This window comes from Echeneis naucrates, chromosome 8 (assembly GCF_900963305.1).
Source record: "Echeneis naucrates chromosome 8, fEcheNa1.1, whole genome shotgun sequence".
NCBI classification, from domain to species: domain Eukaryota; kingdom Metazoa; phylum Chordata; class Actinopteri; order Carangiformes; family Echeneidae; genus Echeneis; species Echeneis naucrates.
Window position 1 is genome coordinate 9590638 of NC_042518.1, and position 15597 is coordinate 9606234.

The 15597-nt window shown below is 42.5% G+C and overlaps 2 protein-coding genes across 2 annotated transcripts in view; one reads left to right on the forward strand and one right to left on the reverse strand.

The window, feature by feature from the left end:
• Positions 1 to 13222, reverse strand: part of aatka (apoptosis-associated tyrosine kinase a) — a 30214-nt gene extending 16992 nt beyond the window's left edge. Inside the window, exons 1-3 of the mRNA XM_029509313.1 lie at positions 13021 to 13222; positions 10950 to 11064; positions 377 to 510 (exon numbers count right to left, since the gene is read on the reverse strand). Of these exons, the coding sequence (XP_029365173.1) occupies positions 377 to 510; positions 10950 to 11064; positions 13021 to 13083 (312 nt within the window). The 5' untranslated portion in view covers positions 13084 to 13222. The remainder of the gene's footprint in view (positions 1 to 376; positions 511 to 10949; positions 11065 to 13020) is intronic.
• The window catches only part of LOC115047234 (immunoglobulin lambda-1 light chain-like), a 357726-nt gene that overhangs the window by 341278 nt on the left and 851 nt on the right, over positions 1 to 15597 (forward strand). Inside the window, exon 3 of the mRNA XM_029508034.1 lies at positions 15352 to 15388. Coding sequence (XP_029363894.1) covers positions 15352 to 15388 — 37 coding nt within the window. The remainder of the gene's footprint in view (positions 1 to 15351; positions 15389 to 15597) is intronic.

Sequence of the window (15597 nt, forward strand, 5' to 3'; positions counted from 1 at the left end):
ATTCATTCTTTGGCTAAAAAGTTGGAAATGTTAAAATACAAGATCAAAATTCAATCATCTTCGACAAAGAGTTTCTCATCCCTCTCCTGCTCCATATGCGCCCTGCCTATGGCAAACTCTATTGGCCCTCATCAATCACTCACTTCAGCGCTGATGTTTGGCACGGTGTGGTGGAGTCATGCTGGCAGCTGAGAGAAACACAGAGACAATGTGTGCCAGAATAATCTGTAATGGGGATACTTTTCAAATGATTCCAGATATTGCATCAATACTTGTATCATTTAGGTGTATCTCATGTCAAAGTCATTTAAAAATGCATATGTATGGTGCCAATGTTCCCTCCTCCTCTTCCAGCAGGGGGAAGCAGTAAGCTAACCTTGAAGCCGATGTCTCCCTTCTTGCAGCAGAGACAGGCCAGCATGAGGAAGACGAAGGTGAAGAGGCCAGAGAAAGAGACAGCAACCACCGCCAGGGATGAGGGCCATGACAGCTCGCTCAGTGGAGCCCCATCTGCCATAATGGAAGATAAAATCAGTGTTAAAAGGGTGAAACCATATGGAGATCAGACAGCAAAGCGGAGGGTTATACAGGAAATTAAAAGCAAAATAGAGATAAAGGTGATTTGTATACCCATGGATGATTTGTTGCCAATTCATTGGCTCAATGAAAGAAGCATGTGACTTATTAGTATTCTGATCTGTCTCCTATTAAAGTCCATAGACACCGAGTAGCAGACAGGCTCCTCCCAGAAGTTATTGGAGGCTAAAAGTTTGAAACCACCCACGAACACAGTCACCGCCCATGAACTATAGCTTAAAAAAGCATGGCAGAGTATGTATAGTGGTTCATTCTGTTTCTGGGTAAATACCCATGATAAATGAAAATGCAGTGCAGCTTTAATCTGCTTTAAATTTTTCTGCTATTCGCTGCAAAATGTTCCTCCAAGCAATATCCAAATACAACCCATTTTTTCCTTAATTAAAGAAACTACTCCCCACAACAATGCATACAAAGTTCAGATTCAGCTGCAATGTTTCTGAGAAATGTTTAGTATTGGTCTGTAACTAATAAGAAGAAAGCATGCACATGCATTATGGCAACTGAGGGTAATTGTTTCTCCTTTGTGCCACATTATTCACAATCTGTCATTGTGTTACTGTGTGGATATGTGCAGCACACATGTGTCAAAATCTTTTAGACTGTGCGAGCTGAGCACGGGCCGGAGGGCCAGATGTCACAGTTTGGAGCAACACCATATAATCTGATTTCCTGTTTGAAACCTCCTGCCAACACAGATGAAAGAGGGAGAAAGAAAGCAAGAACGAGGAAGTGAAAATGAGGTTAAAAGAACTTTTGGGGATGTTGGGACAGACACACAAAGACACAATATATACCTGCCATGATATCCCATCCCCATATTCATCTTTAACTGAGTTTCTGACATAATATAACACTTTAAGAAGTATTCCTATGCATACTTTGACATTTTTAAGATGCCTTTTGAGCCTTATAAGTTTAAAATGTTGTGTTTTTATAGGACAACTAATCTTTTTAATTCGTTGAGTAAATACTGAATCATTGTTGTACTCCATAATGTTACACTTTTCTATTTGTTGTGCTTAATTCCACAAACGTTTCAGGAAAAACTAGTATTTCAAATTCTTCCATGTTGTTTATATGATGATTTATATGATTCTCTTGATCGTAAGAAATCTAAAGTAGTCAACCCAAGCAATCTGGCAGAAGTGGCCTGTAGTTATCCCTTTGTTCCCTCTCTATGTGCACTATAACTATCAAAGGCTGTTTAAAAAAAAGACTGGCATATGTCTACCATCCAGGATTCCCTTCATCTGCATCTCTATCTATGAGAGGACAACCCAAGCATGGGACTCCAGCGCTGACTGGAGCCTACTGAGAGAGTGTGTGTGATGCTTTTGTGTGGGTACTTTTCCGGCTCACTGACTGAGACCCAGCAGTCCTGACCCATTTGGCAGTGGGGAACACAGTGTTCTAGACCTGACAGCTCCTGCAGCCCAAACAGCTCTGCTCCAACCAAAGCTTAACCTTAGAGGTCACAGCCACAAAACCTATGCTCACACTTACACACACACACAAACACAGGGGTGGACCATGCAAACAGATGGCACAATGCATTCAGGCCCCCATCTCAAAATCTGGTTTAAGAGCTACAAGATGCATGGATGAGTGTACGTGTGTGTACGTGTGAGTGTGTGTGTCACCATGGTAACAGCACTCTCACTGGCCAATACGTATTAGTTGAATGGCTTTTACCTCACCAACCCGGCTTTTTGTTTTCTCACTTTCTTTCCTTGCCCCATCTGCTGGGACTCCCTTACATCTATCTGCCTGTATTAGGCACTAACAGCTTGTGGAAGTGTCAGAATGTCTGTGAAGTGGAAAAGAAGGAGATTATCCAGCTAAACCAAGCTGTGCCCTTTCTCTGCAACACACAGAGGCTGAGTTGGTGGTGACAGAACAACATTGTGCGGAGGCGAGTAGGGTAAAACAGGAATGATGCAGTGCCTCAAATGTAAAGATTCTCAGCTTTTTCACATCCTGTGGTATTCTGGTCAAACACAGTCAAGCATTTAGAATCATATCTAGTAACACACACGTATGCGGAAGCAGACATAGATAAAGCGCATCACTATATTTAATTTGCTGCATAGAAATGATGTTCTAGTTAGCCTATGGACACATAAATGAATGAATGAATGAGAAAGGAGGGAGAGGAAAACCAAGTACACTGTCCAGATGGTGCCAGAAAAAGAGATGACACATGTTGAATCAGAGGGCATGGTGACTCAGAGCTCAAATAAAAAGCACATGTGCATGTGGTAATTTCTTACAGACTATTAAGTGGACTGTCATGATGTGCCATACCTGGAGCCAATCAACGGCTCTGGTTCCTGTTTGCTAAAATAAATATTAGGTCTCATGCAGTGACACAAACTCTCATGCAGCCAAATGTAAATTTTTGAACCATTGATATATATCTTTGTTACTACCACCTGCTGGTCACATTAATAAGATGTCTGCCTTCAAAAGTTACCCAGCCTGAGGCTGAGGTAGCAGTCAAGCTCCATTACAGACACTTGAGGCATATGGTGAACGCAGGCCTGCAAGAATGGACCAGCTTCTATATTTGGAGTAAAAGCTGTGTTTGCATTCAAATGGCCTCTGACAAGAGTGCTTTGCTATATCTGCAAGCTCGTTTTGCCAGTTATTTGCCACAGCCTGAATGATTGAGGACCAGCAGCTAGAACCAGGGAAACCATATGTTTTAAGTATGAGGATTTTCCTGGAATTATATTTTGACAATAAATTTATCTTCCATAGTGTGACTGGATATTAAAAAGTCATTTTCCAAAGATATTTATCATAAATATATTTGTTAATTTGCATATTTGCATAAAACAAATCTCTCAACGGCCAACTGCTTTGGGCATAGATTTGCTGATTGTTGTCGAAGTTGAGATTTCTCTCTGAGAATCCCACCTGAAACCACTGCTGCCTTGAAATGAGAAGCTTTTAGGCATTATACATGTCCAAATAGGTCCAATGAAGAGGTTTGGGCCACCACTAGGACCAAGACAATCTGTTTGAAAACAACATAATGAATAGAAGAATCATCGGATTTCCACCAACAGCTTCACAACCCCTTGGTTTTTGTAATCCGTTGTTCTTGGTGTACCTCAGGTTTCTCTGTCATTGGCAGCTTACCTCACTTCAATGCACTCACAAAAATGGAACACATCCCAACATAGAACGAATGATAAGTCAAAGTGGGGCACTTTCAGGAAATAGTGTTTGCTGAATCCCAGCTGGATAACAGGAACATTATATTTCTTCACATAGTATTTTTCAACCTATTAAGTTTTAATTCCCCACCAGCAAGTGATAGAGGAAAATGAGAGGCAGTATTTTCATAAGTGTGACATTTAAAGAATCCATCTCTCTCTCTCTCTCTCTCTCTCTCTGAGGAACTGTGAGAGAGAGGTGACCCAGGGTCCACCATAAATATTTGAGAAGCACACATTACTTCACCAGCTGTATGGCAAAATGAAAATAAAGCACTTAAAGCTGGGCTCATACCCGCTTTATTAAAAAGACTGGTGGAAGATGAGCCATGTCCTGACAGATGGGAGGGGAGACTTATAGAGTCCCGCTGCCACCTCCACAATTCAGACTGACAATCAGGAGTAAGGGAGGAGGACAGCAAAAACATGCTGTGTGTGGAAGAGGAAAGAATGGATGAGGCGGCCATTAATTTTTGTTTTAAAAGTAAGCCTTCTCAATAAAAGTCTTGTTTCATTGAACAGGACTTTGAACTCCACATCCTGATCACTTTCACTCAGCTAACCAGCAGCTCTTTTCATTTGCATTAATGGTGTACGGCATATATTGTCAGATGATGATCACAAAAAAAAAATCAAGCTGAGCAACAAATTGCACTTTCACTTGCACTTTCTGTGACTTATGAGTCACAGAACAATAGCTGATAAATGCAAGTATAGAAACATAAATCTAGATAATGGAACTTTAAATACACTACTGTTGTAGCTACAAAATCAGCAGCTGAATAGTGATGTGACAGAAAGACATAGAAATAAAAAAGCTAAAGGCTGTTAGCATGTCATGATGAGGTTGCTTAATGAAATAACAGGCAGAACCATAGCTGCTTTAGCAGATGAATGTCGAGTAAGAAGCAAAGCTAAAAAGGTGTGTGCATATGTACTTGCGTGTCCATGTATGAGATGGGAATGTGATGCGTTAAGCAGAGCCAGTGAGTTTTTCACAGTAGGGCATAAATAAGGCATGCAACACTGAAGTAGTCCTTTGTGTTGCTGTGCAGCTGAAGCAAGCATCAAACATCACAGGGCCTCTGCTTCCTGTGTGTAAGAATCTGGCTTACTGTGCACTCGAGTCATTTGCTCTAAATGGACACAAATGGGAGATGGATAAAGGACAAATGGGCCAAGAATAGAAAACATATATTTTATTGAAGGCAGAGTGAGGAACGTTACTGTTGATCTGGGGCCAGAGCAGAACCATGTGTTCATAGTGACACATGTGCACAAGAACATGCCCGCCACACAAAAAGCAAAAAGTGCGGTAGTGGGCTGCAGAGGATAACTGGAGTTTCCGTGGTTACTGACAACCGCAAACTATTGGTTCTGCTCCTGACGACAGAACAGCAAGTAGATGACAAGGCCAACAAGAAGGCACTCCAACGCACCACAGACAGACAGACGCAAGAGAGCAAAATAACTTTCTACCCCTTCATGATCTCTTTTTACTTCAGTTTCTTGCTCGGATGACTCCTAAACAGGCAGACACACACACACACACACACACAAACACAGTATTCTTCTTTTTGACTGGAGGACCATGTAATGACAGTGCTGCAGGGTGGGCACTGAGCCAAACTACACACACTCTGCAATCAAATTGTCTCAAGAAAGAGTGAGGTGGAGACAAAGAGAGATGGGGAGATACCGTTTCTACTGCAATTAGTGGAGTGAATACAAATAGCGACATAAATTCATGCAACTATTGTGTTGAGTACAAGTCTGAAAATGAATGTGCAGCCAGTGGACACAGACTAGGCTTTGTGTCTGTTGGGAAGACTTAGCTGGCTCACAAAACTAGGTTGTGCACACTATTGTCAACACTACTATTTTAGAAGTTAGAAACATGCACTAATGGCCGAGCTGCATGGCATATACTGCAAAAAAAGGACTGAAAGACTTTGATCTCTGAAAGTTAACATCTCCTCCCCATATGCTTCTGCCATCATTTATACCATTAATTAACCACCCATCTCCGTCTCCATGTTCCTAATGGTTTTGACCATGAAAGTGTGTTTGTGTGTGTGTGTGTGTGTGTGTGTGTGTGAGGAGGAAAAAGGAAAAGAGTTGTGAAAAGAGAAAATGCAGGGGAGCAGAAAGAGCCTGGGTTTACATTTAGGACACTGCTGCAGGGGCAAACAAGCTCATCCATCTGCTGCATCAAGTTGTTTCCAACAACAACACACACATAAACACGCACACGCAGTCATCAGATAGTAGAGGTGGAGCAGTGATAAGCATGACTTTTAGCTTTATATCCACAGGTCAGTCAGAGGGTGGCGGAAGCATAGCACTTCTTGAATTTTTACACACAAAAGCTCCAATGATATTTCAGTTGAGCCTGTGGAATGAAATTTGCAGCGACCAACAGGTTTACATCGAAAATCACTTACACTAAGTGAATAAGAGTTCCACTTTCAGGCCTGCATAAAAGCCAAGCTAAATATTGATCCTCAACTATCTTTGCATTTGTGTAAATAAAATGCACAGGTATAATCCTTCGGGATCAATCACAGACTCAAGTGTTGAGCTCATATTAAAAAGACTTGCTCTTGACGTACAGCATCACAGTCAAAAGAATGCAGAGTTTCTCAAAATCTTCCTGTTTACTAGTAGGCTGCATTGAAGCAGAAGTCAGCTGTGCTCTGACACAGCCTAGATTCCCAGGAGAAAAGCCGTCCAACAACAACTATAACAAGCTGTGCTAAGAGGAGAGTGATCATGAGTTAGGAAGGAAGGGGAAATTCTCTGGAGATACAAGGAAAGAAGAAGCAAGGATTGCGGGGTTGAAAACAAATGGAGAGGGGTGAAGGGATTAAAAGAGTGAGACAGTAAAGAGCATGAGACTGATGAAGGAGGGCTGAAGAGGAGGTAAACACACACATATGCATGCAGATATGGTGGTTGCTTGGTTGGTGAGGGGTTGACAGCTGAGGGAACAGCAGGATGTGATTAATGGTATGATACAAATTAGCATCCTCTCTACCATTTTCTGGTGCTGCTCTTTGTGAATAAGTGCAGACGGCAGAGGGATGCACAGGCCTGGACAGAGCCATGATAACCGTCATTATCTGGGAGTGAGAACCAGGAAGGACCACCATGGATCAACATTACAGACCTGTCACTTTTATCTCCCAACAGCCAAGGCAATGGTGCACTGCTGGAAAGAAGCGGTCTGAATAACTTTCCCGGTGATAGGCAGATCTTTCCAGTTTTGCATTTGCAATGCGGACTGCTTGGGCAGATTTTGAGGTAAATCTGCTGAATTGGGTGATTACTATGCAGCACAACAAGAATCAGAGCTACTGTTCTGCACAAATGGACCAAAAGCTGTTTGTTGTTTATCATGCTGACAAACAGACGTATGAACGAAATGAAAACATATTTCTCCTTTCGAGTCTAGTTGAGGAGGAAACTCGAGTGTTCCAGGATCCTCTTTGCAACAGGAAGCAAAACAGTTTACAGGGGATGTAAATTTTGAGAAGGACCAGCACTGACAAACCTGGGAAATCAGCTGCAAACAGTGACCAATCAAAGATCACAAACAGACAGAATGGCAGAGGAATGAAAAACACATATACTAAAACCAAGCATCCGCACTTTTACACACATACACACACACTCCAGGAAGTAGGAATTACGACTATTTGGGTCCTTGGGTGCTGAGACGTTTGGCTAATAAACCCAAATTAAATGCATGTGTAAACCATACGCAGACTCAAATATGCACTTGAGGGGGCATTTCAAGCTGAGTGTCATGATGCAGGCTGTGTGTGTGTTTGGGAGGATAATGAAATGCAAACATATACCTGGGCAAAACAAGTCAGTTTGGGTTATGCAGGCTCTGCTCATTATTCTTCCCAAGTGTTATGTTTTCCCATGCTGTTGCTAAGCATATACTCCCACACTAACCGATGCAGTGAATTTGTACATTTTCCATGGAAATCTTATTTTGCAGCTGTCCTTTAAAACAGATGTACAAGCCTGCGTGTTACTTCCCATTCTTGCCTTTTTATCATTATCTTGAAATATTCCTAAAAATTAACTTACTAAAGCTTAACCCCACTTCCTGACTAGCAAACATATCCACTATCATTCCCAGCCATTTCACATGTTGCTAAATATCCTCTCAGTGCACTGCAGCATTTACAGATCATTCAACCAGAAATGATGTAGAGCTTGGTGACAAATGAAATACAGCCTAGGTCTCTCTCACAAATAAACAGCCGTGCATTTCACGCGCCTTCATTGAGCGTGACACCAGTAAACCCACATTACCCACATCATCGCAGAGAGCGCATAGAGGAGACATAGATGATTCTCCCTGACTGATTAAATCCACTTCATCCTTTTTCTGTGTTCCTCCAGAGGTAGACTTATGCAACCAAAGTGCTTGGTGTTACACATGAGAAGATGAATAATCAAATAGTCAATGGTGTCCACCTTGTCCTGACCCAGTCAGTGGGTGGAGCTCCGAGAGGAAGTCAAAAATATCATTTTTAACATCTCTCCCCTCCGCCATCACTACTGCCTTCGTTACAACCTGCTTCACTGTGTCCACGTGCATGTAAGGACACGTGTCAGCCATCACGCACGTGGGATGTGCATTATGAGAATATGTGTGTTATTTTTATGTCTACATTAAGATACTGTTGATGTGCGCTGGCCACCACTGCCACCTCCAGGCATCAGCTGAGACTGATGAGAGACAGTCTCCCACAGTGCTGCATTATCATTATTGTTGGTGTATCATTGCTGTCGTTCAGGTCAGCCTTTCTTCTGTTGACCTACCACTGACGTGATGCATATTAACTCTCTCCGAAAGATGGAGCCAGAATTTCCAAAATGTATCTCTCCTTCACAAATTGGCATCTGTTCCCGCTCCTGATGGGAGAGCTCTCCGTGGTGCTGAAGCAGTAGTGAGCCAGGTGTCAGCTGCAGTATTCATTGGTGCAAAATACCCCACACAATGGACGACGCCCCCCCCACCCCCCCCCCCCCCCACCCCATCCACCATGGCTGTTGTATCAACATTTTTGCTACGGTGTGTCCTCCTCCTGCCGACGGATTATATAACGCCATGACCTGACCTCAGAGTTGTTTTCTTCTTTCAGGGTGTGTGTTTGTGCATGTGTGGAGCAGAGTACAGTATGTTCTCACATGGCCCAAGGCTCAGAAAGGAAGTGACGCTGTGGAGAATTGCTTGAGGGTTGCTATAATTCAAATTCTGTCTGTATTTTAGATTTGATCTCTTATCAGCGCAGGCCTGCATTTTTAAAATGGTCAATTTGCTAAATACAAAATGGTGAGATGTTGTGGCTCTGAATGGGTTTTTCCTCATCATCATTTTTCACATCGCTTCTTTGAGCTGTCTGATAATCTGAGTCTTCTAACATTTACTCATCGTAAAAACAATATATTTGTTCGAGTTTAGTAGATTAGATGTAAATGTATTCCTTCCCCTCACAACAGCATGTACAGCAGCTACAGCTGATTTAAGGCTGTTTTGTCCCTGTGTTTCCCTGACATTTAAGAGACTTGTGTTTCTCTGTCCTTTGCTCTGGCCATGAGAATGATTGGTTCCCCCTCACACACCCCCTACATCACCTTGGCAACATTGATTCTCAGTCCAATTACTGGGAAGGAACAGGATCATTCCTGAGATGCTGTTCCTTTTATATCATTATGACAGTGACCACCCAACCCTCATCTCCTACTCCAGGTACATACGAGCTAAAAGCACATGCCCCCCCACCCCCAGCTGACCAATCCTGATGCATGTACTCCTGACCTGTTACTGAGGCTTCGTGTTCTGCAACCATCAGCTGAGGAAAATAAATGATTGCTCGACTGCACCTGCCTGAGGTGAAATTTTCCAAACCTGTGACTGCCTTCGTGGAGAAAATACCAAAACAGTTAAACTAAGAGATGCTGCAGAACAGCCACAGTTATCCCCAAATCAGCTGGCAACCGTCAATATCTGTTCAAACTAAAAGATTGCATTGTTGTTAGCATCATATTTCGGTGCACAAAGGGCAAAAATAGCTAGCTCAGCACACAGTCTACACTGAGAACTGCTGAACTAAATCCATCTGTTTCTCACAGCTCAAGCTGCATTTCTTGAATGAGGTTCTATGTGATGGGAATAGTTTTAGATCTAAACCACATCTCCTGTGAAGCATATAACCTATTTCAGTGGAAGCCACTTTGAGTGTCACATTTTGACTGAGTAGCAACAGAGAACAGATATACAGAAGAAGAAGTGAAGCGAGTCACGCTAAGACAGAGGAGGGTGGAATAATTATACGAAGAAGGATAAGAGACCACTGAGAGAGTGCAGTTTGGTGAAGAGAGATAGCACCTGAAACTTGAGAGCCACTGGACTCACCATCATTTGTATGCTAAGCACACTGCTCCCAGTTCAGGGACTCTCTCGGTCCTGTTTACACTCGCACGCAGTTATTTATATTGCTCTCAAGCCCCCACACGGGTTTGTCTGCACAGTCTTGACTTCTTGTTCAGTGCTCCCATAGCACTGCACCAGCACCTGGGCTCTCCTTTGCCAGGGTTCACCCTGCAACCCAGAGAATGATTTAACACTGCGCCCGAGTGGCTGCAAAGTACCGCAACCTCAAACAGCAGAGCCACATACTCCTGTTTGACAGTCACCTCTCTAATGTTACAGGCAGCCGCCATGCGAACATCCTATTCATAGCAAACACACACAAGACACAAACGAACTCAGCTGCAGTGATGTACATGGAGGACTATGCAGATTCACTGCAGGCACAACTTTTAACCCTCCTCTCACCAAGCTAAAGGGGACAGAGTGAATGTACAGGCCCATACCTGAGATAATCTGTTGAGATATAAGATCCCAATAAAGAGAATGGTGATGATGATACTATGGCGAAGATGAAGCTGCTGCTAGTGACTAAGGATATCAAACAGACAGTATTATATCACCAAAATGCAGATAGAGAGAAGAGCATTCGGCCTGATCATAAAAAAAATTCATTAGCAGATTTACAGAAAATGGTCAGATGCTTAAATTCCAGTCGTGAGCTTCACCCTTACCTGTATCAAAGTGAGAGCTGAAGGCAAAACTGGGGTTGAAAAACGCAGAGGACATGACAATCACATGTAGGGCAAAGACCATCCTCCTCGTTGCGTTGCAGAAGACAGCAAAAGCCTACACACACATACACACACACACACAAAAAGAAAAAGGGTCAAGAATAAATCTCCCTTCAGATGCATGTAAAATGTAGGTAAGCTGTAGAAGAAGGAGCAGTGCGCAGCATTTTATTTCATCACACCTCACACAGAGCCCCCCTCCGAGAAAATCCCCCCTCCACCTTCAGCTCGAGCAGATTTGGAGACAGATGTTGGCAGACATTTCCGTTTCACCACATCTGTCGGTTGGCTTGTTGGACAATAGTATCCTTTTATTCTGGACAGGTTTGACGCACCTCTACCGGGATCATCCGGTGAAACGCTTCGCCGTTATTTACACCGATTTTACACGCTGTCAGTCCTTGACTGGCCCAAACATTTGGTCACATCCTATTTCCCTTCACCCCCCCCAGCATAAACCTCTGTGTGTTTCCCTAACTCAACCCGCACTACATCCAAACATGCCGATGAGCTGCAGGTCAGATGACTTCTTTTTTTAAAGTGGTGCGTCGCTCAGCGTTGCGTATCTGCGATCCGGCATTGGTACAAAAAGACTGAGGGACATTTTGCACCAAGGTCAAGCGAGAGTTAGTTGCAGACACGCGTTCGTTTGCGACCTTTCAAAGTAAAAGCTCTTTTTACGTTTGGGGAGGTGATTTCCGTCTGGCGTCGGATTTTTCTGGCACGCTTGACAGCCATTTCTAGGGCACATCTGACAAATGCCTGTGCGCGTTGGCGCGGCGTCGAAACTTAAATACATTTCGGGGACACGTGGGTCACATCATGCCAATTTGCTGTTGCAATATTCTGGTGAGGAATGTCAGAATGACTGAACTGGACGCGTTTGCAGTCTATCGACTTACTGGTCTTCTGGAGTTTGTAGCCCTCTGTGTCGCTCTCTGCTGAGCGCACTGTGGACTTTTCTGACTTTTCACTGGCTCTGTGGATTTACTATTTCTAGATGTATTCTTAGGGACTTTCTGTTCTGGCCATGTGTCCATCATTCAAACTCCATTAAAATGCGCATAGCAGATAAAAGTCACCAATAAACAAAGGCCGTCAAAATGAGCATTACACTATCAATTAATCTGTCTCCAACACTGTCCCCTTTCTTATTCACTTTCACACACACATACCTATTTGCCCTCTGCTGGTTACCCTTAGTAAAGCAGACAGATTCACATACCAACACATTATTTCAAGCATCAATGTAAACATAGACGTTACACGTTTAATTTATTCCCCTTTAACAATATTTTCACATCTTCGTTTGATGTGTGCCTTAATGGAAAGACTGCAGTTGTTTATTTCTCATTTATCTGTGTACGTTTCATCCAGGTCACAGTTCCCTGAGGAGGTTTGATCTGGGGCATAAAATTTCTGCGTCCTTCACTTCTCTTTCAAACCACATTCCCTCCCTACACAAAAAACAAACACTGTAGTTATTACAAGAGTCTCCCTTGCACTTTATACGTGTAGGAAAACTGCTGATTGATCATCTGTTTTGATCGCTTCATTTATTCATTTTTTTTTTTATTTCTTTCAAAAGATGAAACGTCATTTTGACTTTTCTCAACCCACTGACAACAAATTAGAAAATATACATAACAATCCAGCAGCACGGAGGCATAGTGGGTAGTATTGATGGGAAGTTCGGATGTTTTTACTGACTCGGGTCTTTTACTCTCGTTCAGTAAATGAAATAATCTTTTTTTTTTTTTTTTTTTTCCAAGGCATTCGTTATCATTTGAGTAATGACTAAATAAGCATGGCTTTCAAACACAGAAGGAGCAACATGGTTTGCTTCACTTGGCATATAATACACTGGTTTGCTTTTGTTAAACTATGGAGCCCCTTTTGGGCCAAAGCCTACTGAAGTTGAAATGACAGATTACCACATTTGCCGGTAGGAGCGCGTTGCGCCTATCATTAAAAAACTCTCATTGTATGATGGCTGTTCACTTTAGCCTACCTGGTCACTGAGGACGTGTGGTGTATGAATTCGTTCCAAAGGAAAGGCAAATTCAACATCCATCCCATAGCTACACAGCTAACCTTTGTGCTAACGTCCCCTGACTGCTGGTAAAAGCAGTCCGGGCTGAGTTCGCACACACAACATTGCAACACGCTACTTTTATGGCTGCAGAGTTGATCCTACAGCGGCTACAGCTGGCGGTACTTCCCACACCATTCACTGAGAGGGACAAACACGCTGCTCTGCATAAACACAACACGACACGGTTACGTGCTGACTACGTCACACACCGCCCACAAGGCCACCTCCTTAAAGGGGAACGCTCCGGCCGGTAACACTGCGCAGTGAAGAGAGACTCAGACCCGAAGAGCCTGCTTTATGAGTATATATCTATCATATCTATCATATTTATAATATCGAAGAAATACAATATTGCGCCTGTATATGAGCTGAGATGTAAGCAGAGGTGGCAAAAGTACTCATATTTTGTACTTAAGTTGAAGTACAGATGCATGGATAAAAAATACTCTGGTAAAAGTAGAAGTACTGATTTAACTCCTTTATTCAAGTAAAAGTAAGAAAGTACAGGGTCTGAAATGTACTTTCAAAGTAAAAGTAAAAATGAAATGCTGTTAATGAAACACAAACCCCCCCCCCCCAGTTCGTCATGTCTTTTACTTATGCTTTTACATCGTGTAGTCATCTGTTTGTTTGTTTTTTGTTTTTTTTTTAAGTAACAAACCTGTTTTTACAAATTAAGGAGTAGTGCAAGTACATATTTTTGTGTATTAATTTAGGGAGTAAAAGTAAGAACTCTTGAAAAATCTACTTAAGTACAGTAACCAAGTATTTGTACTTCGTTACTTGTCACCTCTGGATGTAAATGACAAATACAGATGGCTCTGCTGATATTGTTTTCTGCCCGTGTGTCTGGAGAGCTTAGTGTTTATCTGATAACTTGGTGTGAGTCTATATCCAGACACTGGACCCACCGGTCCTCTCCACAGACCAGAGACTACACCAGAATCCCACAACAAGAAGGTCAAGGGTTTGGTTCCTTTTCTCCCCGTGCCTGCGTTAACCCAGGAAATCTAGGTCGATTGGTGACTCTAAATTGTCCGTAGGTCTGAGTGTGAGTGTTCGTTGTCTTTGTCTGTCTCTGTGTGTTGGCCCTGTGATGGACTTGCCACCTGGTGTACCCCGCCCTCACCCAGTGTGAGCCGGGATTGGCTTCAGCACCCCCCATGACCTGGAAATGGATAAGTGGTAGAATGAATGAATGAACACAACACACCGTGCTGTTGTCTTGAATGCACACTAGAGAGCAGCAGTGGATTACTGTGAGACACACACAGGACACAAATGAGGAGCAACCGTACAGATTTCATCATTTTCTGACACTTCTATTTGGAGGATGCTTCTGCAGGCTGCCCTGTCTTTATTCAGCTACATGTAAATGAAGACTTTCAGTATTAGCTACAGGAAACACATTGATGTTTTAGCTGTTTGCAGTTTGTGAGTAATAGATGATCCCACCCCTATTTGTTTGTTATGTGTGAGCAGCATCTTATTTCCTGGAGTACATTTACATTAAAAGATGTAAATATGTAACCACCAACTGAAACTTTGTGGCATTGAGCACAGCTCCTCCTCCTGTCAATCACTCTCAGTTTCAGTGCTGTATTAAATTGCTCCTCCAGTGCCTCCTCTCCTCCAAACACTCTGATCTGTCACGCACTGACACCTCTTGACATTAACTGAGGCTTTCATCCATCTTTTTAACTTTCAGGTGTGAATATTAAAGTGCAATTGTCAAAATCCTTTTAAATTCCACATATTGTAAAACTTTGTTCCTGTCATACTGGGAGTGATACACTGTATGAAACTACATGTTTTACACCAAATTAAACTGTTGTTCATGTGAAGACTGATTACCAGCTCATCATTAAGCGAGCAGAGACAGGAGACTCTGCTCAGTATTTCTGCCAAACATGGGATAGCTCTGCTTCTGCAGCTGTATCACAATGATTCACAATGATGTGACAAAAACCTCAGTGAGAGACTCACTGCAGATGTTGAGGAGGTTTGACAGTCATAAAGATAAAACAGCAGAAGTCCTGAAACAAAACCTTTATGAGAGATGAACAACCTTCTTTAAACTCACCAGAGTTTTAAAGAAGTGCAGCAGTGTTTTGTGAAATAAACAGACTGATGAAGAGAGTGAGATGTTGACAGTGAAAGTTGGTCTCAACAGGATGTTTCAGTTCCACTCCCCTCATCAGTGAGAGTCGAGGTTTTTGTACAGCCATGTATACAAACTGAATCACTGTGGTATTCGGACAAGGCACCAAGCTGAGTGTGACAGGTAAGCACCTTCTAACTGATCATTAAACAAGACTGATTTTATGTTTCTGTCTCATTCTGATAGAAAACCATTCATCTTTGTTATTTCCTGTTGAACACATTTAGCGGTGAATTATGAATGTTTTTGTCTGTTAGCTTTGTAACCAGATTGTGTCATTGAATGTCAGGGAAGGATCTACAAATAATCTGAATATGTGAAATATTTCTGAC